A 26,222-nucleotide genomic window follows, 5' to 3' on the forward strand; every position below is an offset into this window, starting at 1 on the left:
ACTAGAAATAATAAAGCATGGAAAAGACGTCTAAGAGGATTGCTATAAGGCAAAAGAAGGTGGAGTGGGAGATGGAAGAGTGTTGAATAAAGAGTTGATAGCATTGAGCTGTCTAATGAATGCTTGGGCAGCAAAGTGGGGCTGCTGCTTATCAATGAAAGGGTCATCGATGGGAGAGATGACTTTGGTTAAGTACCAGTTAAAGCAGGTCCTCTTTTAAGTGTATAGATCATTTTTGAGGGTTTTGGAGCTACTGTGTTATGTAGCTCGGCTATTTTTCACTGCTTTTCACAATTTTTTTTTTGTTCTTATATATAACTAATTCTTTTGCAATAAAGGTAGGGGCCTAACCCCCAACAAACAGTTTCATTGGAAGTTGATGCATAACGAGGGCACATCTTGAGGCACCGAAGCAGACATGGTATCTTTGGGAAGAGTGGGAAGTGTCAGGCTTTAAATTTCACCTATGTGGTACAATAAAATACTATTCTTATTCTCTCGAAATTACTGCCATACTACAAATATCGAAACCAACTTATTTCTAAAAGCCACATCTTGTCTACTTCAGACAATGACTCACCACCCAAATTATAGTTGGACAGTCACTGGATCGAGAGATCCATATGGTCAAATTTGGACCATGTAAACGGATCAGATTTAGGGCAAGTAAATGCATTAAATGTGAGGTTCAAATTCCATCCAAAGAAAGCAAGACCCTATAAAATCGAATCTAACACATTTACGACCTTAGAAAAACATAAACAACGCACCTACCATGTAGTCAAATTTTGATGCTAATTTACCGATTTGTTGTATTAGTAGGAGAAAGAATCCAAAGCTAAGTGGAGGTTGTGTATGGATCGTGGAGAAAATGCATAAAATAATCAAGCTATCCTGCAGGTTGGATGCTTTTATCTTAGAAAACTTATATTGGAAACCTGACCCACATGTTATTTGGTATTGCAGCATCAATGATAGTTATAAAACTTATAAAGAGTGAAGTTCCTGCCAAGGGCTGCAGAAGCAACCATGGAAAATCGGCACTTGACTTCATGTTTGATCATGGATATGAACTCTTCTAGGCAGACAAGCATAGGACAAGCTCGGTGGGCTTGGCTTTTTTAGGCTCAACAAAAAGTCGTTGAGTATGCATTAGGCCTGAGCGTCGGGCTGAGCCGCCACGAAATTAACTAAAAGGTTAAAGAAATGCAAGGAATTAACTAAAACATTAACTTCAGGTTGTAGTAGCATCAACTAGCACACTGCACACTGGGTGTAAGGCAGTCCACCTTCTTTAGGAACTTGGATTCAAATTCTTTAGGAACTTGGATTCAAACACTGAGTTGGTTGTTATTACGTTTTAATGAACTCTTCTTCTAGACCGTAATAGGGTTTGAAACAAGTTTTGTGAACCATGGAATGATGGCTTAAAGGCGGTGGAGAAAAACCACTGTCCTTAAAATGAAAAAAAGGAAAAAAAGAACTGAAACATTGAACGAAAAAAATGTCAATTGCAAGAATAAACAACCACTCGTCAATAAAATAAAAAAGGGCAAAAAAGAACTGAAACATTGAAAGAAAAAAATGCCAGTTGCAAGAATAAACAAATATATCCATCCACGGCAAAACGCGAACATTTTACTCCGTGTTCGGGTCGAATACGGACGGCGCCCACCCGCAGCCACCCCCCGCCCCCCCTCCGAAAAAAAAACACACACGCGAGACTCTCCTTTTGAATGCAAAACCATTTCTCCAATCCCTAGAACGAACGGGCCCTTGCTACAAGTCGGCCTCTTATTACGAGTTCAAATTCGCCAGAACCGACGAAGAAAAGACAAGAGTCAGGATGGGGGATTTCCGGACCCTCGACACACAAAGCTCGGTGGATATTCACACATCATGAACTGGTTAGTATTTGCCTATTTGGTTCTCTTATGTTTTTCGCTTCTCCTTTTTCTTTTCTGTTTAACTTTCTAATGCTGCGAGTAGTCTTTCAATCGAAGAAGAAGGGATATTATTTTGCAACTGCATTTGGTCACCTTGGGGGAGTTCATTTTCAGTGATTGCCTAGAAAATAGTTGCATTAGATGAACGGGTGAATAATGTCACCTTCTTTATGCCCCAGCTTATCTGGAAACTTGGATGAGTTGGGGAATGATCCTTAGACCAAAATGCAGATTTCCATCTCTTTTTCATTTCCGTAGGCGGGTCGATTTCAGACGCCTGAACTATAACTGCATTTTAATTTAATTCAGCATTTCATAGGTATGCAGAGGGATAAATGTTTAACCTCATATACAGGGCAACGGTATAGCCTTGTACTAACCCTGGATTTGGTCACCCTTTAATCGTGCTGGTCAGGTTTTATCTTGTGTAATCCTTTTGGAGACGGATAGTTCCCCTTGTCCTTAAATGTAATGCTTGTGATTCTTGTTTTGGATTAGTAAGCAACCACCATTCACGTAATGAACGTGGTAGTTAGTTGAGTTATTGTCGTGATTCCTTGCAGTTAGATACGTGTTTAAGTTATCTTCAGTGGCAGCAATACACGATCGTCGTAATACTGAGTCTTATTTTATCTTCTCTTTCACTAGTATTGCCTTTGTGTCCTCTCTCTCTCTCTCTCTCTGTGTGTGTGTGTGTGTGTGGATATACATGTAAAGGAAAATATATTTATTTATCATGGAGCCTCGTTATATTACATATGTGGATCTTCTACCGTTGATTCAATATATGTAAGGGGAAACTTGCCACCTGCAAGGTTCACTGATTAAAGCTGCAAGTTAATTGTATAGCACCTTCTTCTTTTCGAGTTCAAGCCTGAGGGTTCTTCTTTTGAAGCCTTATAAAAGTGCAATCGAGATGAAATGTCATTAAACAGTTAGAGTGCAATGGAGATGAAATATCAGTAAACGGTTAAAGTTTTATGAAGATTAAACAAAAAAAACCTTCAAGAGCATCCCTGGCTTCTGAAGATTCAAGAAACATGTTGCTTCACCTGTATTCCACATTTTTGCTATAAATCTTCCTAAATTTGTGAATTTGCCACCGTCTAGTTTGTCAGAGGATGATAGATCAGAAGGTGCTGTTTGGTTACTCTCATGAAATTATTGGTCAAATTTTCTCTTTTGTCTCCCTCTAATTATTAATTTTCCAAAAAATATTTTTTGTAGGCAGAGAAGCATCAAGCAACTATCAAAGAGCTGTGAGGACCCTTGAACAAGGTAAGTTTCTAATCTGTTCGTTTGTTTAATTTTGGGTGTGAAACATTTTTGTGGTGACTTTGATAACCTTCACAACTTCAAATACAAAATTCTGTAGAGAGCATCCTTTGATTGTTCTGTTCTGTGACAATAAAGGTATTGGCGAATTATGTGTTTCCGTTTAAATGCTTATTGGGCATAGTGTAGCTTCACCTTTTTTTCTCCTTTTCGTTTGCGGAGAAACAGCACCATAGCAATGAGACTTTGTTGTGGCAGTGAGACTTGGTCACAAAGCGACTGTTGAAGCCACCTGCTTCAGCATTTGCACCCGGTCACAAGCACCACATTTTGACTGGGGATGTCCCTTTAGTTTTTGACACTCCAGTAGATTTGTGGATACATATACATGCAATCCATGGCCTTGACATATCTTTACTTGGATTTTTTATTGTGACAATGACTTTGTTCTACTGATGTTTGTGCATTCATTCGTTATTGATGTTCATTATGAATTTCTTTTCCATTTTAGGAAGATTGACAAATGACAAGTGTCAGGCATTTAAATCCACCTTGACAGAAGATTTTAACATGAAGTATGTCTCATCCAGTTAAGTCAGATCTGGTGAAGCCCAGATTTGATCTCAGTCTGACCCATTGACATCCCTATCTTGAGCTCTTATGAATCTAGCACTGAAATGTATTTGACATTCTTACCTTCACGGCCAATTTATTGGCATGAGTCAATATTGAAGTTTATGAGAGAAAATCTACTTGCTATAGGCATGTTGATGATTGTTCCTAGGGAATCACATTACTGGTTTGGCAATCCTTCTATTTAACATGTTATTGGGTTCTTCTGGTGTGGCCCCCTCATTGTTAGCAATTACTCATAGACTTCATAAAAAATGTTATTTTTAACTCACATATGGGAACTTGGTTTGACTTACGAGTACGTTAGATGCTCTGACACATGGGTATATGGATCTGGGTCCCATACATGTCTTGGTACTTTTGTGGGTGGGTACCAGAGACATACCTGGTATGATTTAGACTCTGTCTGGCTCAGACTCAGAGCCAACCTGCTGGCTCTTCTTTTCGTTTAAAGAAAGATCATTTCTCTTCTTTAGGGCCATGAGGTCCACTCTATGTTTTCCTCTATCCTATTTCCATATTCAAGCTGGCTTGATGCAATGCTTTGGTGGTCATTCATGGCCATCCTCTGTGGTAAATGTACAATTTTTTTTTTCAAAAATCATTTTCTCTTTCCCTTGTATTTCTTTTTCACTTCAATTCAGACTTTTCTCCATTCAAATGAATTTTCTCCTTACAAGATAAAATTCCATCAATTCTATTGTTTTTCCTATCTTCTCTAGAGTTCTGTTTCTGTTATAATTTTTAGGGCTGGGATTTATGTTTTTTCCTATGTTGTCATGGAGCCAAGGTGCTGCCTGGGAGCCAAGCAGCGCCTACGCAAAAAACGACAACCAATTTTTTTTGTTAATTTTTTTAGTTGTGTTAATTATTACATAATAAAATTATGCACTTACTGACTGAACTATAAGCTTCTATTCCAGGTGTGCCGATCACCACTAACACAGACATGCATAGTACAAAAAAGTAGAACATGAAAAACTATTCTGTTCTGTTCTAATTGAATGATTACACTTCGTAAGTAAAGCCAAAAAGTAAAAGTTGAAAAACTGTTCTGTTCTTGTTTACATGACAGACTAACAGTACATTTCCAGCTTGTTTACATACTAAAAAACTGTTCTGTTCTGTTCTAGCCGATGCCTTAGTTTTGTACACAAAAGAAGACATGTCATTCTTGTTACATACTGGACACAATGCTTGCATTTCTTATAATGAGATCCTGTCAGAATCCAATTCCAGACACATATCTAAACCATTCTGAGACTAAAACAACAGGTTCTCTAGATAAAGTACTGCAATGAAAATCTAAATATGAATTCTGGTATACATAACTGTATATCCTGTTATGAATTGAAATCCATTTTATTTAGGACCTTATAGTCTATTTCATTTTAATCATTTAAAAAAAAATCGTATCAAATCAGTGCATATAATATATGTTACAACAGATTGTATATGTAACATATAATATACATTATAACAGACTGTACATATAATAGATTGTACAAAACAATACATATAATATACATTATAACACATTCATCTGCAGATGGAACCACTTTAAAAATTGCTTCAGATTGTACATATAATATACACATATAACACATTAATTTACCATACTTTATATACATTAGTTCAGATTGTGCATATAATATACAGTATAAAAGCTTGTAGATATAGTATAACATACATTATATACTATATGCAATAAAATCACAGGTACATACCTTCCCATGGACTAAGCCTATTGGCACCTAGTCCAGCCTAGGTGTGCCTAGGCACCAGCACCATACCGATTGCCTAAGTGATGGACTTAGGTGACGGTGTGGATTGACGCCTAGTCCACGCCTAGATGCTTTAACGACATAGGTTTTTACTTTTTTTTTTTTGTTTGTTCTAAATGTCAAAGTCCTATGTCACATAGGTATAGGTACGGGTGCCCGTGCGGGTACGGGTACAGACCATTTTCAAAAACCTTCGGTGCGGGGGTACGGCCGTACATATATGTCAAAAAATTTCAAACATAATAACATATTCGTACACACACACACACATATATATATATATATATATATATCAAAAAATTACAAACAGAATAACATATTCATAAATCATGATCCAAAATTTATCAGTCTTGATTCTCATTCTCCTCAGTTGCATAATTAACATACAAAATACATCAACTTTCTTGATTCTCATTCTCCTCAATCGCATAATCAACATACAAAATACATCAGCTTTCTTGATTCTCATTCACTTGTAGGCATCATTTCTTTTCCTTTATCAGCCATTACAACTTATATGAAAAGCACCTAGCAAGATAACATAATGGCATGCATAAGAATCTTGATAATGGACATAAAAGGACAAAAGCATAACTAGAAGATATCTAAGAACTTAATAGACTCTCAAACTGCCGCTTAAGCAACGATCGAAAGCCCTAACCAAAAGATGAATAAAGTCCTCCCAACCAATACATAGTAAAATGATCTGTCACAACAGTAGAGAATAAAGGAGGAGAAACCAGAACAGAGAGAGCTGGGATCTATCATGTGCCCAGAAAACTGACGCTACTACGTATTAAAATGCTTAGGTTCAGTCATTTTCGGCAATCACTTAACAATAACTGTAATTTTTTGTGTTGAAAAGATTCATACCCTATAAAAATGCATCGTTTATGACAACACATATTATTGATGTCGCAACACATGCCTTTTGGGTCGCCTGGTTTTAAACGGCAACCACATGCTACTGTCTAGAATATGAAAGGAAAATGGAATATGGAAAACTTGCGAGCCACAGAGAGAGAGAGAGAGAGAGAGAGATTGTGGGTGGTGAATCTGGTGATTGGTGAGTGATGGTCGGAGATATGAGAGATCAATAAAAGAAGCAGAAGCACAAACAAAAGCTCAGAAGCTCGACAGGCGATGGAAGGCTCAGAAGCTCGATAGAAAATGAGAAAAAGATGAAAAAAAACAAATACCGTCACCGTTCAACGCCTGCTGTCGCCGGTCGCCGCTGCCTTCGTCGGTGAGAAATGAAGCAATGAAACGAAACAAAATGAAAAAGGGGAAAAAGGGTTTCGAAAAATTTCATGTTACAATAGTTTAAAACGTTAAAATGAAAAAAACGTTAAAATTTAAAACAGACAACTTTAGACTCGGTCAACTTTGACCAAGTTTGAAAACAGACGAAAATAGACTTGGGTGCATTGACCGCACCCGGTTCGGTCAACGCCGCACTAATGGCGTACCCACTACCGTACCCGTACCGGTACCGGTGTCGTACCGGTACAGTGCGGAGAAGAGTACCCGTGTGACATAGTGTCAAACATGTTGTTTTCTCCATGGATATGTCCCAATCTTTGGGATGGGTTGGATCTCATCACAACCCCGATGTAGATCACAAGCTCACGGTACTTTTGCTTCAGGTCTGGTCTAGTCTAGTTTTTCCCTCTAACTCATTATGCAGCTATCAAGGGACAATATCAATATCACATGCATACTTTACATTAGTTATTATGTTACCACATATACAAATCTTAGTCACAAATATCGTTCTCAGGTTCTTATCAACGAGGTTGTTCTTGGGTATTTATCAGCAAAGTTGTTTTTTTGGGGAAAATCTCAGTTTTTCAAAAACATAAACAATCAAATGTTAGGTAAAAATACAAGAAATGAAAAACTAATAGGTATTGTATTGCATTTAGGAGGTTATGTTAAATACCTAAAACAAGATGAAATAAAACAATGAAACAAAGGTTGAAAAAAAAATTAAAACAGAAAATGAAATAAAAATAAATGAAAAAAATGGGCATAAGATTGCGTTAAATTTCGATAAAATCACGATAAATTCATTTTTAACGGTTTTATATCACAATATTTTCCCGTTTTTGTCATTTTCTTTATTTTTCTCGTTAATATTGTGACATTTTTGAAAATATCACGATATTTGTGGCTACAAACAAAATATACATGATCCTGTTAATTCCTTTTTGTGTTTTTTCACCCTGATATTTGGGATCTCTATGGAAAATGGTTACGAAGAACTATATGAAGGCATGTTTTTCTACGTGGCTTGTTTGCTTTAATAGTGACATGTACATGAAGTTTCATGCATCAAAAGAGTATATAGCTCCATTAAGTGCGTTTGAACCATTATTACAAATATCACTTTCGTGTCTTTATTGGTGAGGTCTTTCTTGGGTATTAATTTGCAAGTTTTTGTTCCTCAGCAAAAATCTTGGGTATTAAAAAATCAAAAAGACAAAACACAACAGAAGAAATTATGAAATTTGAGTTTTCTACTAATTTTCTTGCAGAAAATGTTGATAAGTATTTTTACCTGAAACTGAAAGAACAGAAAAGCGCCACATTTTTTTGGTTTTTGCTTTCATAATATTGTCTTTTTTTTTTGTTTTGGTTATTTTCTGATTTCTTTCCACTATTTTTGAAAAAGCTGTAGTTTGAAGTTTGAGCTCGACAGCTTGGATTTTTATGCATCAAAATAGTATTTAGCTGCATTGCCTCCATGCTTTAACTTATATTTGGTGCTGATATATCTTAAGTTTGTTGTTTTGCTTTTGTGAAGTATGGAGCCACTCGGTTGGAAGTGGATATTGATGGGTCTATTTCATATCCCGAACAAGTTGATTCAAGGGAAAATGGTAAAATCCCTGCTTTTTTTCTTGTCTCATTTGATCAAATCTTTTTTCTTCTTCCACTTATGGTATATCCTCCGTCTAAATGACTATTCAGCTGTAGATACTGCTAAAATGTGTTACTAATGAATTTAGATTGTAATATTTTTTATAATTTGTCTCCATAGACGTTTCATTTGCATGTGGACATGATTTATTTCCATTTGTGCAGGGCATAATCTTCTTGATCCTCTCACTGTGGAAGAAGAACAACTTATACGTATTCTTTATGAGCAAAAAATTCAGGAAGTTTGCCGTGCTTTTGGATTCCCACACAAAATTCAGGTTGTTGTTTCTTTTCCCAAAAGTTGTACTTGGTTTATCTATTGCTAAGCATTCATTATTCGTTTCTGAATATTTGCAGGCTACAGCTATTATATACTTTAAAAGATTCTATTTGCAGTGGTCGGTAATGGAGCACGACCCAAAGCACATCATGTACGATCTTCTTATAGTGCTCATTGCTATGCTCATTTTTGAAGCATACTCATTTGATTGTTCAAATGAGCTGTTGATATGTTCTTGTGCTTTGCTTTTTTACTTCATGGTTGTTTTTAGCTCCGTCATTTTTATTTCTAGAGCTAACTGCTTAACTTACCCGTTAACATAGTTGTATTTTTGACCATTCTTTCATACATGTTCTAAAGAACGTGCCTGGCTAGCCTAGGTTCAGGTCATCGCCTAGCTGTAGGAGTTAGGAGATGAACTATTTTACAATGGCTAGGCAATGTAAAGCTCATGAAAAAAAAAAAAGTATGTAACATTTTGGATTTGGATTGGATCCAAATCATGTATTGTATTGTTCATATAAGATCCTCTATACATATTACCTTGGAACTTGCATAATTTTTAAGTCTTGTGCAATATCTGTTTATACTTGTTGAGATTAGGACATGCCTATGGCTATGAGGCTGCCAACATGCTTTTGAAGAAGTCCTTTCTCCCTTCAATTCTTCCTCAAGGTTAACTTATCTGGACATCAAGGTCTTATATGGTATTAGAGCCATAGATTAGAGGGAGTCTACTCCGGAAGGTGTGATGCTGAAGAACTGACACCTGCTTCCAAGTTAATGCTTTTGGGTGGCGACAAGAAGAGGGAGGAGGGAAGAGGTCGCCGGAGAAGGGAGTCGTCGGCGAACTTACTTGGCTATCGACGCCAGAGATGGCTCTGATACCATGTTATGATCAGAGAGAGAGGGGCCAAAAAGTTGTCATTAACATGACCTTAATCTCAAAGTTAAAGAGATTAGGGCTCGCTGTACAAGACCTACAATATTGGTCCAAGCAACATAAGAAAATATTAAAAGACCTACACTCCAACTTTCTGATATTGCAGAAACACTCTAATCGACTGTCTAGAGTATTTAACAATATATATATAGAGTCTAAAAATAAAGAGGCCAATGCTCTAAAATTAAAATAAATAGATAACAATACCTAAAATTAAGCCTAATCAGCTTTAACTTTTCATTCACATTGGACAAATTTAATGAATGAAAAATCATTCTAAATTCTTATGTTCCAATAGCTGAGGAGATTCACATCAAAAATTAAGTAATTAATTAGTTAGTAACCAATCACCTTGTTGATTACAACATACAATGTTTTTACCAGATTGCACCAACTCAAGCGAGCTTTGGCTGAGTCAAACCAAGTTTCAGCTGGGTCATGCCTGATTTACACCATGTTTCAAACATAAAAGAGTCCTCCTACTAGAGTGACCTGGTAGGGGGGACAAGACGGGCTGAGACAAGTCAACGAGTTGAATCAGTGAGTTTTAAAACATTGCTAACTAAATATGGTAAAAATTGTGGTAAAAATTGTTTTCAGTTGTTGGTGCTTATTTGAGTTCGTTGCATACTTCAAAATGAAGTATTAGATATTGTCTCTTGACAGAACACTGAACAGCAAGTGTGACGAGTGCTTAACCTTATTGATCTTGCTGGCAGCGAGCGTCTCTCAAAGAGTGGTTCAACTGGGGAATGCTTAAAAGAAACTCAGGTTTTTCTTCTTTCAGTTTCAAATTTTGAACATTGTTCTGTCATTTTTTCTCTGTGTATGTTCTCTAGATGAATGGCTAAAATTGTTGACTGGAAATTTCTTTAGGCAATTAACAAAAGTCTGTCCTGCTTGGGTGATGTTATTCTGGCCATCACGAACAGGGAATCTTATGTGCCTTTTAGAAACTTTAAGCTGACATACCTTTTGCAGGTGCAAAAATTTTTTTCTCTGATCTGTTTGGTGCATATTAGACTTTTTGGCATTTTTTTGTTCTTTGTTGTTTCTGAATTGTAACTGTTTATCGGTTCATAGCCTTGCCTTGGGGGTGATTCAAAGACACTTGATGTTTGCCAACATTTCTCCTGTTCCTTCCTCGGTGAATGAGTCCTTATGCTCCTTGCGTTTTGCTGCAAAAGTAAATTCTTGTGAGATTGGGGTTCCTCGCCGTCAGACACACATTCGCCCATCTGATGCACGTTTAAGTATGGTTGAAAAGGTACATTGATTTGGGAGCTGTTTTGCTATTCTAAAGTGGGTACATTGCCTTTGGAGGGCTCTTTTGCTCCATAGGCATTTGCAATTTGAGTTCAGCAAGAAATGGTGGTTGTTTCTGAATGTCTAAACGCATTGCGCAATTTTGGTTTGTCTATTTGACTTGAGGAATGTATTTGTTCATCACATACTTGTCAGATGATACTATTTCAGAATGGAAATATTATCAATCAAACCATCAAACAATTACAGAACAGATTATGTTCCGTTACTTATTTTGGGCAGGTCAGGTCGTATCCGGATCCAAACCCGAACCCGAGCTCCACGCACGAAGAGGAGCCCGAAGAGGAACCTGTTCATGCTAGTATCATTGTTATGCAGATGAATGATGTAAAGATCCCTGCTGCAAAGGAGATGAGGCATATTGACAGGAAACTGAAATGCTGTTGGAATCCTAGTTTGCAGGAAGGGCAAGTAAAAACTTTCTGAAGTTAGTAGTTTAGCCATGTTTCACTTGAACAATCATGTTCATTTGGGTGATTTCTATCCTATAAAATATGGACTCTTTTAAGGAGGTGGCCATGCATGGATGGCACCCACGTCAGGTGCTGGTACTGCATCAACCCACTAAATTTGATTATAAGCTATGACAAGTGCAGTCAACTGTGAATATGCACACTAGATTTGATGTTGACTTGAGTTTTGCCTTGTTAAATAAATTCATTAGTTTAGTCTGTCTCATAATCTATTTACTTTTTCAGCTTTGTTATATACCTTTGTTTGTGATTTTGATGTTAAAAGTCACACAGGCCACCTACATCAGGCAATGGTTATGGTACTTCCCCCACTGACTAATTTCGGTTGTCAGCTATGACAAGTGCAGTCAACTACATATGTGCAAGTGAGACTCGACATGTACTTAAGTTTGTCATGTTAAATAAGTCTTAAATTCGTATCATCAGTTTAATCTCATAAATTGTTTAATTTCTTCATGTTATGTACAAGTTTTAATTATTTTTTTTTTTTTACCTTTTGAATTAAAAGACATACAAGCACAGACCATCACTTAAGGTGCTGGACATAAGAAGCATGACACGTATACATGTTTGACACCTCTCATTGGCTTACAATGTGACGACCAAAAGTTTGTCAAGACAGATCAGAAATTTACACAATTTACTAAAGAAATCTGCTAAGAGAAACTCTAAGGGTACATGACAATAGATTTTTTGAGAAATTCTTACTGAACATATTGACAATCCACTCCAATATGCTTGGTTCACTCTTGGCATATATGGATACTGACTATATATTGTGTCTTCTGTTGCCACAACTAAGTTTGGTTGGTTTTTGAAGATGGATGTGCATGTCATTCAAAAGATTCTACATCCAAACGATCTCCATCTTTTCAGTTGTTGTAGCATGACACTCAGCTTCGATGGGCATAGGGACTTTTTATTCCATTTTACATCTCCATGTGGTAGGCTGGTAGCTGCTGGCTTCCCTGGTTATTGCAATGAAGAAGGAAAACAAAAATGGCATTCATGCACCCTTTCCACTAGGGTTAGCAGAAACCAAACGTTAGTTATCCATTCAGAAAAACTGCGGGGTTCTCTAACACGTGCTTATGTAAGTTTACTTTGGTCTACATGCTGGATTCTTGGCCCAACCAGATTATTACATGTTTTACCCCATTCACTCTTATATTTACCCTCCAATTTCTGAAATGTCATATCCTTCCGCTTCACTTGAGAAAAACCTTGTCCTAAAGAAGTGCACGTAGGAAAATGTTGTAGCTGCTGAATGGAATCTTCCCATGTAAGCTCAGGTGCATTTAGTTCTTGTCATTTCGCAAGCCACTATGGTGGTGTACTTGGTGGTCAATCATCAATGGATGGATTTTCACTGCAGTCTTTGAAACGGGAAAACAACATTTGGGGGAATGGATGGTAGACCAGCCAGTGAAATAGGCGGGTGGGATCCTGTAACAGGGTTTGCCCCCCCGTCCCTTTCTCTCTTACTTTTTATATATGTACATACTATATATTTATATTTACATTTATTTATTTGTTTACATATTAATTCATTTCCCAACATGTTTGATGAATTTGCTTTGAACCAATGTCCACGCTTGCACTCAGACTAGCGCCGTTTGTGAGCTGAGTTCGCTCTAACATAAGCCACATGTCGAGATTGAATTGGCTAGCTTGAGCTCGGTTAGGGCTTAGAGGGCTCAAACTTGGCATGGCTAAGCTCAAGCAAAGGTTCGGCTGGAGCTTAGCCGAGCTAAGTCACATAGGTATGTGGGTTATGCTCATGTACCACTACCGGTACATCGGGATGCGGCTACTACTATGGTTGTATGCTGTGTTAGCGTATGGGGATCGGGTCTGTTCAGACCCAATCCATTCTCCTTATACCCACACGCTTAAAGTTACTAGGCGGTGGCTCTCTTGTAATATTTTATAATTTTATGTACAAATCTGTTGTAACCTATTAGGGTTATTCTTTTAATTAAAAGATTAAGGAACGCAGGGCTGTGTTAAGCCGGCTGCTCCCTTTCCTCCATCGTCTTCTTTCATCCTCTCCTCTCAATATATCTGTTTTGCATACGGAGAGACGAGAACTTTGTGAAGATTCTTACATGGTATCAGAGCCAGGTTGCATCGTCCTCCGGTGAGTGATTTCAGTTTGATGTGATTAGCCCTAATCTGCCTTAAATTCTTTCTTTTCTGGCGTGGTCATCCCTCTTTTCAGTTTCTGCCCTAAATCTTGCGTGATTTGCCCTAATCGTTGTGCCCTAATTTTCTCATCGTTTTGCCCTAATTTCTGTCGTTACCCTAAATCAATTATGGACCAGCCGACTCCCTCTTTTCTATCTTCTAGCTTTCTCTCCCAACTTATTTCTCAAAAGCTGAATCATAGTAACTATTTGACTTGGAAACGTCAAATAGTCCCTTTTATTAAAAGTCATAGACTCTACGGGCATATCGATGGGACCACTCCAGCACCTCCTATGTATATTGACCGTGAAGTGAAGAAGACCGTAGTGGGAGATCAAGTTGTTGGGGCTGCGGCTATGAGTGAAATCAGATTTGAATATGAAACCATTACTGAAAATAATCCTGAGTATGAAGTTTGGCTGGCTCACGACCAGTCCCTTGTTGCTTATATTGCTTCTACTTTGTCAGAGGAAGTATTAGGAGGTATTGATGATGATTTAACAGCCCTAGAGTTGTGGTCTACCCTTGCCACCACGTATTCTCAAGTATCCGAAGCACGTTTTCTGCAGCTAAGAAGGCAATTTCAGGACATCAAGCGTGGGACGCGTACTGTTTTGGAATATTTGAATGAATTAATAAAAGTGTAAGTGATCAACTTGCTGCCATTGGACATCCCGTCAGCGACAAGGACAAAGTGCAACAAGCCTTGAGTGGACTGGGAACAGATTTTGATATTTTTTGCACAGCCTTGGAAGTCCTACCTGTTCTTCCATCTTTCGAAGATCTCAAGGCTAAGTTATTCCAACACGAAGCTAGTCGTGTTCAGCGACAAAATTTGATTCCTTCCAACAATCACAATGTACTGATCACAGGGACACATGCATTGCAAGGGAATCGCACTCGTACTTGGATTCCTCAGGCAGGAATGGGAAGAGGGATTCTCCCAACACCACAGGGCATGAACACTACTTCTGCCACATCTAGAAGGGTTCCGACTTGTTTCTATTGCAACAAGAGGGGGCATGTAAAGTCAGAATGTTGGCACAACCCGCATAACAAAAATAATCAGACTAGACGTGAGAACAAGGCAGCAGCAGGGTCAGCTTCATCATCATCTGGATCTAATGTTTCAGTAGACGTACAGCAACTCCTCATGACAGCCCTGTCTAAGCTTCATTTGAAACAAAACGAGCAAGGAGAATGGTATGTGGACTCTGGAGCAGCAGCTCATGTTACTGGTGACGCAGGTAATCTCTCTAGTGCTCTCTCTTATTTAGATAAAGGCTCAGTTGTCACGGAAGATGGTTCCCATCACACAATATCACACATTGGAAATGTACAAATTTCTATGGGCTCTTCTTCGATTCCATTAAAGAATGTTCTTGTTGTTCCAAGTGTCAAGAAAAATATTATTTCAGTGTCCAAGCTTATTGATGATACTCAATCCTCTGTTGAATTCACACCCTCTTCTGTTTATGTCAAGGATGCTCGAACCAAGAAGACATTCGCTGAAGGCACTCGCAAAGGAGATATGTATGTCCTTGAAGGAGCTCCACAGATGTCAAAACCTCACCTTTCCGATTCATGTTTTCCATGTCATAGTGAAGTCAATGTCACAAAGTATAATAAGCCATCCATTTGGCATGGTCGGTTAGCTCATTGCAGTCAATCTTTTGTTCGAAATCTTGTTGCAGACGGGCTCTTAGATAAGTCCAGTCTGAGTTTTGTCAGTGAGTCCAGCATGTGCTCGAGTTGTCATATCTGTAAGAGCCATGCCCTTCCTTTTCAATTAATAAATAAAAGAGCTTCAAAGGTTTTTGACACCATATATTCTGATGTTTGGGGGCCTGCTCCAGTTCCTTTTTCTTCTGGGAGTAGATACTATGTCATTTTTTGTTGATTCATATTCCCGATATACTTGGATCCATTTCATGAAACACAAATCAGAAGTTTTTCGCTTATTCACTCAATTTCATGCCTTGGTTCAAAATAAATACTCCAGTATTGTGCATTTTCAATGTGATGGTGGTGGTGAATTTATTTCTAATGAATTTACTGAGTACTTACTAGATAATGAGATCACTAGACAAATTTCATGTCTGCATACACCTCAGCAAAACGGAATTGCTGAAAGGAAACATAGGCATATTGTTGAAAGTGCACTCAGCATGATGCATGAAACAAACTTGCCTATGACATTGTGGACCGAGGCTTTCCATACAGCTGTACATGTTATAAATCGATTGCCATTGGCTTTGCTTGATGGAAAATCACAATTTTTTCTTTTACACCAAGAACAGCCACGTTATGAGGAGTTGCGTGTTTTTGGATGTGTGTGCTATGTGCATGTTGATGTTTCCTTGCGAAACAAATTTCAAGATCGTGCTGTTTTATGTAGATTTATAGGGTATGCAGAAAATTACAAGGGTTATAGGTGTTACAACCTTAAAACTGGGCGTGTACATATTTCACGACATGTTGTCTTTGATGAGAACAGGTTACAGGATCCCAAGGCTACTTCTGTGACACTCAAGGACAGAAATGAAGTTTATGATGCTTGGCTTCATGCTGAAATCTTAAGACAAGGGGCAGAAATGTTGACTGAGCACAATGAGCAAGTTGTAAATGAGCCCGAGACATCTGTAAGTAGTTCCTTGAGCAGCACTACTTCCTTGGACAGCATGCCTTCATCTTCTCAGCCCAGTGAGCCACCTATACATAATCGGTTTTCAGGCCTGGTGTATTCTAGGCGATCAGTTCCTACTGCAGTTCCACGCCAATCACAATGCGTGCGACATCCTATTGATAGATGGGTGAGCTATAACAATTTTTCTTTGGATTTTCAACTGTTTATGACAGAAGTCAGCAAAAAGGTGGAACCAACATCTTATCACAATGCGAGTAAGGAAAAATGTTGGGTTGAAGCTATGAATGAGGAAATGGCAGCCTTGCATGAATGTCAGACTTGGCAGATTGTCCCCTGATAAGAATGTTGTGGGATCCAAATGGCTTTATAAACTGAAATATAAACCAGATGGTAGCATTGATCGGTATAAAGCACGACTTGTGGCGCGCGGTTTCACTCAGCAATATGGGGAAGATTATGATGAAACATTCAGTCCAGTCATCAAGATGGGAACAATCCGTGTGATTATTTCTCTTGCAGTCTCGTATGGATAGCTTCTCTATCAGTTAGATGTCAAAAATGCTTTTCTTCATGGAATTCTTAAGGAAGAGGTATACATGGAGCAACCTCCCGGCTACACTACTCATGATTCTCAAAAATGGGTTTGCAAATTACACAAGTCTCTATATGGGTTGAAGCCAGCTTCTAGGTCATGGTTTGATCGTTTTTCTCATCACATACAACAAGTTGGTTTTCTCCGAAGCTCTCTCGATCACTCTTTGTTTATCTATCGCACTGGAGAAGCTACCACCTCGTTACTTATCTATGTTGATGATATTGTTATAACTGAGAATTCTTCTTCACATATATCTTATGTTAAAGGTATGTTGAAGCGAGAATTCAAGATGAAGGATCTGGGAGAATTACGATATTTTTTGGGTGTTGAACTTGACAGGACAAATGATAGTTTGACTCTTACACAACACAAGTATACCCTTGATGTTTTGGACATGGTAGGTATGACTAATTGCAAACCCATCACTACCCCCAGTGTTCTGAATACTAAATTGACTGCATCTGATGGAACTGCTGCATATTCCAATCCCACATTCTATCGCAGCATTGTTGGTACATACAATACCTTACCTTTACTCGCCCAGACATAGTATATGCTGTAAATCAGATTTCTCAGTTCATGCATGCACCCACTGAAGGACATATGGATGCCGCTAAGCGGATCTTACGGTATCTCAAAGCTACTCTTGGAGATGGACTAGTCTACACAAAATGTTCCAATGTTTCTCTTGGACATAGCATATATACATATACTGATGCCGACTGGGCAGGCGATCCCGATGACCAACGATCAGTTTCAGGTTTCTGTCTCTTTCTTGATTCTAATCTCATTTGTTGGAGCAGTAAAAAGCAGCGTGCTGTTGCACGATCTAGCACTGAGGCAGAGTATAGAGCAATGGCTGCATTGACGGCTGAAGCGTCATGGTTACGTCATTTACTTGGGGAGCTCAATCTTCCTATTGTTCGGTCATCATTACTATGTGACAATCAAAGTGCGATAAAAGTTGCTTTCAATCCCATTTTGCATAATCGCACCAAACATATAGAGATTGATCAACATTTCATTCGTCAGAAGGTTGAAGAAGCCGAGATCTTGCCTACTTATATATCCACCAATGAACAGATAGCTGATCTTTTTACCAAAGGTCTCACAGGGCAGCATTTTTGGGATTTGAAGAACAAGTTGTGCATGATCAAATCTCATGCACAACTTGAGGGGAGCTGTTAGCGTATGGGGATCGGGTCTGTTCAGACCCGATCCATTCTCCTTATATCCACACGCCTAAAGTTACTAGGCGGTGGCTCTCTTGTAATATTTTATAATTTTATGTACAAATCTGTTGTAACCTATTAGGGTTATTCTTTTAATTAAAAGATTAAGGAACGCAGGGCTGTGTTAAGCCGGCTGCTCCCTTTCCTCCATCGTCTTCTTTCATCCTCTCCTCTCAATATATCTGTTTTGCATACGAAGAGAGGAGAACTTTGTGAAGATTCTTACATGCTGTTGGTATGTTTGGATCGGTTTCAGCTCAGAACTAATCTACACCACATCTTTTTCTCATTTTAACCATATTTTTGTTGGCCTATTTATGTTTTATGAGATCATATGTAGGAACTATGAAAGAAACTATTAAACATTGTTTTGACGATGTGTTCTCTCTCTCTCTCTCTATATATATATATATATATATATATTATATATATAGATGCGCACATATATATATATAGATGCACACAATTTTTTTCCCATACCCATGTACCAAAATTTTCTAAAATTGCCATACCTGTAACTCATATCCGTATGACTTAGTAGCAAGATATGTATAAAAAATTTATCTTTTACTACAGAGTGAAATGTTTAGGTTTGAACCCTGAACGTGTGGGTCGGCATACTCAAAGAAGACCATCAAGGTAAGTTTCGCTTCACATAAAAAAGGAAAGTATTTTACATATTCTTTCTCCATGAGGTTATCGAATTTAAGCGAGTATAGCATGCCTAGCTCAAGCTCAACTCATTAAATTAAACAAATTCAATTTTTGGCTCGAACTTGACTCATTTATTAAAGATTCGAGTTCGACTCGAGTTTTGCCAGGTGAGTTTGAGTCAAGCCTGAGTTGGCTCGACTAGTTGAACAACCCAAACTCAGACCTAATGTAGCAGTTTCTTATGTGATGTCTGTTAAATACTTATAGCAGTCGGGTGGTTTTCTGAATTATTAGAAAGTTGGAATAGGTTCACTTAATTATTGTCTTATGTTTAGTGGACTATTTTTGTAAAAATGGTAACACACCCTAGTCTCATATTAATAGGAGATTAGGGTTACGTGCTGGAATAAGAAAAACGTTCCTCTCTCTCTCTCTCTCTCTATCTCTCACTTTCTCCCTCTATCTCTCTCGCCCCTTCTTCTTCCAATAATCAACATGGTATCAGAGCGTTCAGGTCTGAAACATCTCATCTTCTTCCACGACAGCCACTAGGTGAGATCTGAAACGTTCTGGTCTGGTCCACTACTGGTCTGATCTTCTTCCACGCAGGCAGTAGGTCAGATCTGAACCATTCTGATCTGATTCACCATGCAGCCACATCATCTGGCCAAACACCATCATTATTTGGATCTGAACGATGATTTCAGATCTGCTTTATCTTCTTTTTTTTTTTAACGACTCCAATGACAAAACAAGGAAGCTAATCACGTTTCTACATGTTAAACATGATTAGCCCCTTTCCACCAACAAATTAACTTGCTTACTTTGTAATCAGCAGAAACCCTAGGCGTGAAACCCTAGTTGGGAGGAAGAGAAGAGAGGTGAGAGGAGGGAGGAACCCTAGACGTGAAACCCTAGAAAAAAGGGAAATATGCTACATGGGATGAAGATAATAACATTGTAATGGCTTGAATTATGAACAGTGTAGAGTCCCGTATAGCTCCAACAATTGCATACTACACCAAGGCCAAAGATATGTGGTCTTTTCTGAAGAAGACGTACTCTCATACTACGAATGTCATTAAAATTTTACAATTGGAAGAGGAGTTGTGTAATATACGGTAAGGAGATTAAGATTTGACACAATATTTTGCTACATTGACTGCTGCGTATGAACGATTAAAAGCTCTTCACCCACCGTGCAAGCACTGTTATGCATCACATTTTGAAACTGGTATGGTAGCAAAGTTTTTGTCTGGATTATCTTCTGAGTACTCTGTGGCGAAGTCTCAAATTCTTACTGACAGTGATCTTCCGGACATAGCAGATACTTATAATAGACCGAGTCGCCTGACAGTCTCTCTTACTCAGCCTACACATGACACCCCAGTTTCTGCTTTTGTGATGTCAGGCGGACGTGGCCATAGTTCCTTTATTGGATCTAGGGGACGTGGTACAGGTCGTGGTGCAGGACGTGGCAGATTTCAGTGCTCCTATTGTGGTAAATTAGGACACTTAGAGGATCGATGTTGGGATAAACATCCCCACCTACGTTCTGCTGGTCCTCAAGGACGTGGTGGAGGAACGACGAATGCAGAAAAAGGGTCTTCTTCTTCTACTGTGACTTCTCCACAGGTTACTGCTTCTATGGTTGAGTCTCCTACTCCTATATCTCCATTATATTCTCTCAACTTAAGCAAGGAAGAATATGATCTGGTTCTTGCTCAAAGATCTACCCCTGCTTCATCCAGCACAGCTACCATAGACTCGGCGTTCTCTGTTGGTGCCCCCACGCAGGACCCAGGTATGATATAGATGATTGACTCAGGAGCATCCAGGCATTGTTGTAATCAGCTACAAATGTTTTTATCGTTCACCAGGTTCACTACACCACAACATGTCAAGCTGGCTGATGGCAAGTTGTCCCATATTCTGGGTAGTGGTGATATCTATCTCACGTCTTTTGGCACTATTACACATGTGTTATATGCTCCACGATTTCCTGTTAATCTATTATCTGTTAAGCAATTGGCTAGAGATCTACAGTGTAGAGTCATTTTTTATCCCGGTTCATGTTCTTTTCAGGACTTACAAACTGGGAAGATGATTGGTGGCGGCCATGAACGGGAAGGGCTCTATTTCCTCTCTGTTCCTGTCGATGTTGCTGCATCCTCCTTCACATCGAAGCCTTCTCCTTTGTAGTGGCATCTTAGGCTGGGTCATCCTTCTGTGTCCAAGCTTCGTCGTATTTTTCCAGATATTCCTGCATCGGAGTCATTCTTATGTGATGCATGCCAGTTAGGCAAGCATACACGTAGTAGTTTCCCTTCAAGTCAGAGTCCATCGAGTCAAAGTCCCTTTGATCTTCTGCATGTTGATGCTTGGAGTCCAAGTCGTGTTCTCTTTCGTTCACGTTTCTGGTATTACCTTGTTCTGGTTGATGATTTTACTAGAGTCAGTTGGGTATTTTTGTTACGGGACAGGTCTGAAGTCATCTGTATTATTCAGAAATTTGTCAATGAAATAAAAACTCAGTTTGGTGTTATTGTCAAAAATATTCGCACTGATAATGCTCTTGAATTTAAATCCTCAACTCTACTTCAATTCTATGCCAATCATGGGATTCGCCCACAATATACATGTCCCCACACATCCCAACAAAATGGTGTTGCTGAACGCAAACATCGACAACTTCTAAACGTGGCCCGCACTCTCATGTTGCATACTCATATGCCTGCATATTTTTGGGGTGATGCTATTCTCACTGCCTGCTACCTCATCAACCGATTACCCTCGTCTGCCATCCAAGAACGCATTCTCATTCAAATACTATATCCAGATCGACCATTATTTCATATCCCTCCCAAAGTGTTTGGATGCACTTGTTTTGTACACATCTTGGGCCCAAACAAAAACAAATTTGCTGCCCAAGCTGTTAAATGTGTGTTCATTGGATATCCTGCCAATCAAAAAGGCTACCGATGTTTTGATCCCCAAGACATGAAAGAGATTATCAGTGCGGATGTTACATTCTTTGAGTCGCGTCCTTACTTCACATCACATACCACTTTGAATGAACTCCCCGTATCTGTCCCTCTTCCTATTCCCCAGTCTCTCTTGAGTCTATCCCTTCCTCTCAACCACGGTCCTGTGATCGTTTTCATAAACCTCCAATAGTCTATACTCGGCGTCAAGATCCCTCTCCCACCCGTCCACCAGAATCTTCTTATGAGGTAAGTTCTAATGATAAGACTGACTCGAGAAGAAATGATGATTATTCTGCAGATGATCTACCCATTGCTATTCGCAAGGGCCAGCGACAGTGCACAAGACATCCTATCTCTAACTCGGTTTCTATGGACCATTTGAGCACGAGTTTAGTACAGTTTGACCGAGCTATGGATAGTCATACTATTCCGACCTCTCACCACCAAGCCTTGCTAGATTCACAATGGAAGCAAGCCATGCAGGAGGAAATGGATGCTCTTCTTTCTCGAGAAACTTGGGACTTAGTGGACCCACCGATGACTTGTGACGTTGTCGGCTCTAAATGGGTTTTCACAATCAAATATCATTCTGATGGGTCTGTAGAGTGCTTCAAAGCTCGTGTTGCTGCTAAAGGTTATACACAGACTTATGGTGTGGACTTCTTCGAGACGTTTTCGCCTGTGGCACGGTTAGGTACTATTCGCCTTGTTATATCTCTCGCAGTTCAGCAGGATTGACCCCTTTTTCAACTTGATGTGAAAAATGCATTTCTGTATGGTGATCTTTCTGAAACAGTCTATATGCAACAACCCCTTGGTTTTGAACGACAAGGGGAGTGTTCCAAGGTATGCAAACTCAAAAAGGCTATCTATGGGCTTAAACAAAGCCCTCGTGCATGGTTTCATAAGCTCAGTGAGGTTGTTTTTAAGTGTGGATTTCAAAGGTCCCAGAGTGATCACTCGTTGTTTATCAAAAAAGGGACTTCTGGTATAGTGATATTGATTATATATGTTGATGATAATTGTCCTCACTGGAGAAAGTATTCACGAGTTAGCTCAGGCAAAGGAGTTTCTACAGAAACACTTTGTCACAAAAGATCTTGGTCCACTTCGTTATTTTCTTGGCATTGAAATGGCTCGCAGTAATAAAGGACTTGTGATGTCTCAGAGGAAATATGTTCTTGATCTTTTGCAGGAAACAAGATTATTGGGAGCCAAACCGGCTACACTTCCTATGAATCCTCGAATTCATATTCATGATGATGACTCAAAAACTTTTGACTCCCGTTCTTACAGATCGTTGATAGAGAAACTTTTATACTTGACTATCACTCGACCTGATATCAGTTTTGCTGTGAACAAGTTAAGTCAATTCATGGAAAAACCTCAGAAAATTCATTGGGAGGCTGCGCTAATGGTGGTAAAATACTTGAAATCAGCCCCAGGAAAGGGGTTATGGTTCAAAAAGGGATCATGTGTGGACATAGAAGCATATAGTGACGCTGATTATGCAGGGTCAGTAGATGACAGGAAATCGACTACAGGTTTCTATGTCTTTGTTGGTGGGAATCTTATTTTTTGGAGAAGCAAGAAACAGAATGTGGTTGCTAGATCTAGTGCTGAGTCTGAATATAGAGCTATGGCCCAAACTGCGGTTGAAATGTCTTGGGTCAAATCTGTGCTTCTAGAATTGGGGATTTCTGTGACACTCCCAATGAAGATGTACTGTGACAATAGAGCAACAACCTACATTGCAAATAATCCTGTTTTCCATGAGAGGACTAAACACATTGAAGTAGATTGTCATTATGTTCGGGACTTGGTACAAGAAGAAGTTATTTACACAATTCATGTCTCTTCTGAAGATCAAGCTGCTGATATGTTCACTAAGGTTCTTCCCGTTGACGATTTCTTGAGAGGATGTAACAAGCTGAGCATGATTGATATTTATGCTCCAGCTTGAGGGGGAGTGTTAAATACTTATAGCAGTTGGGTGGTTTTCTGAATTATTAGAAAGTTGGAATAGGTTCACTTAATTATTGTCTTATGTTTAGTGGACTATTTTTGTAAAATTGGTAACACACCCTAGTCTCATATTAATAGGAGATTAGGGTTACGTGCTGGAATAAGAAAAACGTTCCTCTCTCTCTCTCTCGTTCTCTCACTTTCTCCCTCTATCTCTCTCGCCCCTTCTTCTTCCAATAATCAACAATGTCTTTTTTGTTTTGCATCTAACTTGTTACTGAACTTGCAAATAACTGCACGAGTTCCTTGAATACTCTCTCTCTCTCTTTCTCTTTCTCTTTTGTCATTGTCTAGTCTTTTTTTTTTCTGCCACTCGCTGGATGAATTCCTTCAATACACTGTAAGTGTATTCTCTATCAAGCATTTGTATAGGAATCAGATAATCTATTGCCTGTGAGGGGATTTTAAACCACTTATCCTTTAATGTTTACCCTTCAAATGCATCTGGACAGAGGTCCTAAAATTCTTATCTATTCTGCAGGAGCAAGAGGAGAGAGAAGAAATCTAAGCATAAGACCAAAAGAACGGCAGCTGAAATGCAAGGGGCTCGGTAGATTTATGTTCCTTGTCGTGTTTCCTGCTGAATAACATGATTCATCTCAATGTGATTTCTTTTATTTCTGATTCCATATTTGGATTTTAGATGATAAAAATTTTGTTCTTGTGAAGTGATTCCTCTACCAGAGCTTAAATAGCAAAATCTCTTTTCTTATACTTTTTATTAAATATACCTCGGGACTGGTTACAGCCAATGAAATAGCACATGATGACATATTTAAGAAAGGTGCATCATACTGTTGATTGTGATTCTGCATTTAAGAACCTAGAACACTGAGGACATCAACGAAACAGAATGCACTCTGGTAGAACGGACAAGTGCCGAGTCTATTTGTAACGCTCATGCTACTGGGGTTAGCACTTACCTGAATGTACAAATTCCGTAACTTCACATATTTATTTTTCAATCTTGCTGTTATTTTCTGCCATTTAAGATGGTTCAAGTCCCATGGTTCTAGCAGTCCATCATCTAGAGCAATGGTTCTTACTTCTTTTTATTAAATATACCTCGGGACTGGTTACAGCCAATGAAATAGCACATGATGACATATTTAAGAAAGGTGCATCATACTGTTGATTGTGATTCTGCATTTAAGAACCTAGAACACTGAGGACATCAACGAAACAGAATGCACTCTGGCAGAACGGACAAGTGCCGAGTCTATTTGTAACGCTCATGCTACTGGGGTTAGCACTTACCTGAATGTACAAATTATGTAACTTCACATATTTATTTTTCAATCTTGCTGTTATTTTCTGCCATTTAAGATGGTTCAAGTCCCGTGGTTCTAGCAGTCCATCATCTAGAGCAATGGTTCTAACTGGAACCACTGTATCTGTTCTGAAACACCCATTTATCCAGTTATATTGAATAGGCTGAGATAACATTATGAGAGCACCACCCTGGCCCATTATCAGGACGTTGGGGGAGAAAACGCAACAAAAAGGTGACATACATGCTAAGGATGCTCAACACAAGTTGATTTTGATTTGATATATCATCTGGAATGGAGCAGTAAGGCAAGTCTCCTTCCTTTCCCTTTGAACTTAGGAAGTGTTTGGCAGTACCAGGACTAAAATCCTGGGATCAAAATCCCAAGATTTTAATCCTCGAATTAGAACAGGGATTTGCATCCCCTTCCCAGAAAGAGATTGTGTGTGATCCACTTAGATTTTACTCTCCGAGATTCCATTCCAGCGTTTGTTGATAACTTGGAAAGATATGGACCATTGGAACAAACGTTAGCTAATAAAAAATGTAAAAGCACCCACCTGGCAGGCATAGTGTTGCATAGTGATTGTTTAAAGAATGTTGATACGGCACCATAACAAACGGAAACAATCACCTCTGCATCAACTTTAAGCTCCAAATTTGTCACAACTTCGTGGAAGGACAAGTAGCCAATAAAGCAGGGGAAACGAAAACAAACAAAAAAGAAAGAATTATTGCCGATGAACATCCAGAAACCCAATGAAACCACAAGTCCCAATTCTTCTACATATGTTACAAAGCTTAATCAAGATAAAATAAGACAAAAAAACAGAAAAACAAAGTGGGTATTTTCCCAATGTTGTAGGTTATCCTGTAAGATGAGAGCCTGAAAAAACTATACCAGAAACAGAATAAAAGAAAGAGAAAAGAAAAACAATGAACCACGAAAGGGCAGGGAATGCCGGTATTCTTGAAGGCATGTCGGTATTCTTGAAATGTAACACTTCTTGCCAGTTGCATCAGTGAGACCGTCGACACCACCG

At 38.8% G+C, this 26,222-nt stretch overlaps 1 protein-coding gene across 12 annotated transcripts; it reads left to right on the forward strand.

Annotated features, from left to right (window-relative positions):
• Positions 1-1,705: 1,705 nt before the first annotated feature.
• On the forward strand, positions 1,706-24,621 carry LOC116257968 (uncharacterized). Of its 12 annotated transcripts, none has more exons than XR_007573872.1 (10): positions 1,709-1,907; positions 3,174-3,224; positions 8,445-8,520; positions 8,726-8,838; positions 8,918-8,991; positions 10,168-10,323; positions 10,450-10,554; positions 10,660-10,764; positions 10,867-11,947; positions 24,391-24,621. XR_007573872.1 is itself a non-coding variant. In XM_031635003.2 (8 exons), the coding sequence occupies exons 5-8, from the start codon at positions 8,966-8,968 to the stop codon at positions 24,461-24,463; spliced, it is 468 nt and encodes a 155-aa protein (XP_031490863.2). In that variant the 5' UTR covers positions 1,715-1,907; positions 3,174-3,224; positions 8,445-8,520; positions 8,726-8,838; positions 8,918-8,965; the 3' UTR covers positions 24,464-24,621. The 12 variants fall into 12 exon arrangements, 1 of the variants encoding a protein (XP_031490863.2); XR_004173545.2 differs by lacking the exon at positions 10,168-10,323 and having other exon boundaries at positions 1,711-1,907; positions 10,503-10,554; positions 10,867-11,050; positions 11,337-11,947; XR_007573871.1 differs by having other exon boundaries at positions 10,168-10,554.
• The last annotated feature ends 1,601 nt before the right edge of the window (positions 24,622-26,222 follow it).

This window comes from Nymphaea colorata, chromosome 7 (assembly GCF_008831285.2).
Source record: "Nymphaea colorata isolate Beijing-Zhang1983 chromosome 7, ASM883128v2, whole genome shotgun sequence".
NCBI lineage: Eukaryota > Viridiplantae > Streptophyta > Magnoliopsida > Nymphaeales > Nymphaeaceae > Nymphaea > Nymphaea colorata.

What these genes read in the sequence shown, in the direction of transcription:
- LOC116257968 (XM_031635003.2), top strand. Translation starts at nt 8,966, where the DNA reads ATGGAGCACGACCCAAAGCACATCAT. An exon ending in CACGACCCAAAGCACATCAT is followed by an intron (nt 8,992 to 10,866) that starts GTACGATCTTCT and finishes ATCGGTTCATAG; the next exon opens with CCTTGCCTTGGGGGTGATTC. An exon ending in AATCCTAGTTTGCAGGAAGG is followed by an intron (nt 11,517 to 24,390) that starts GCAAGTAAAAAC and finishes TCTATTCTGCAG; the next exon opens with GAGCAAGAGGAGAGAGAAGA.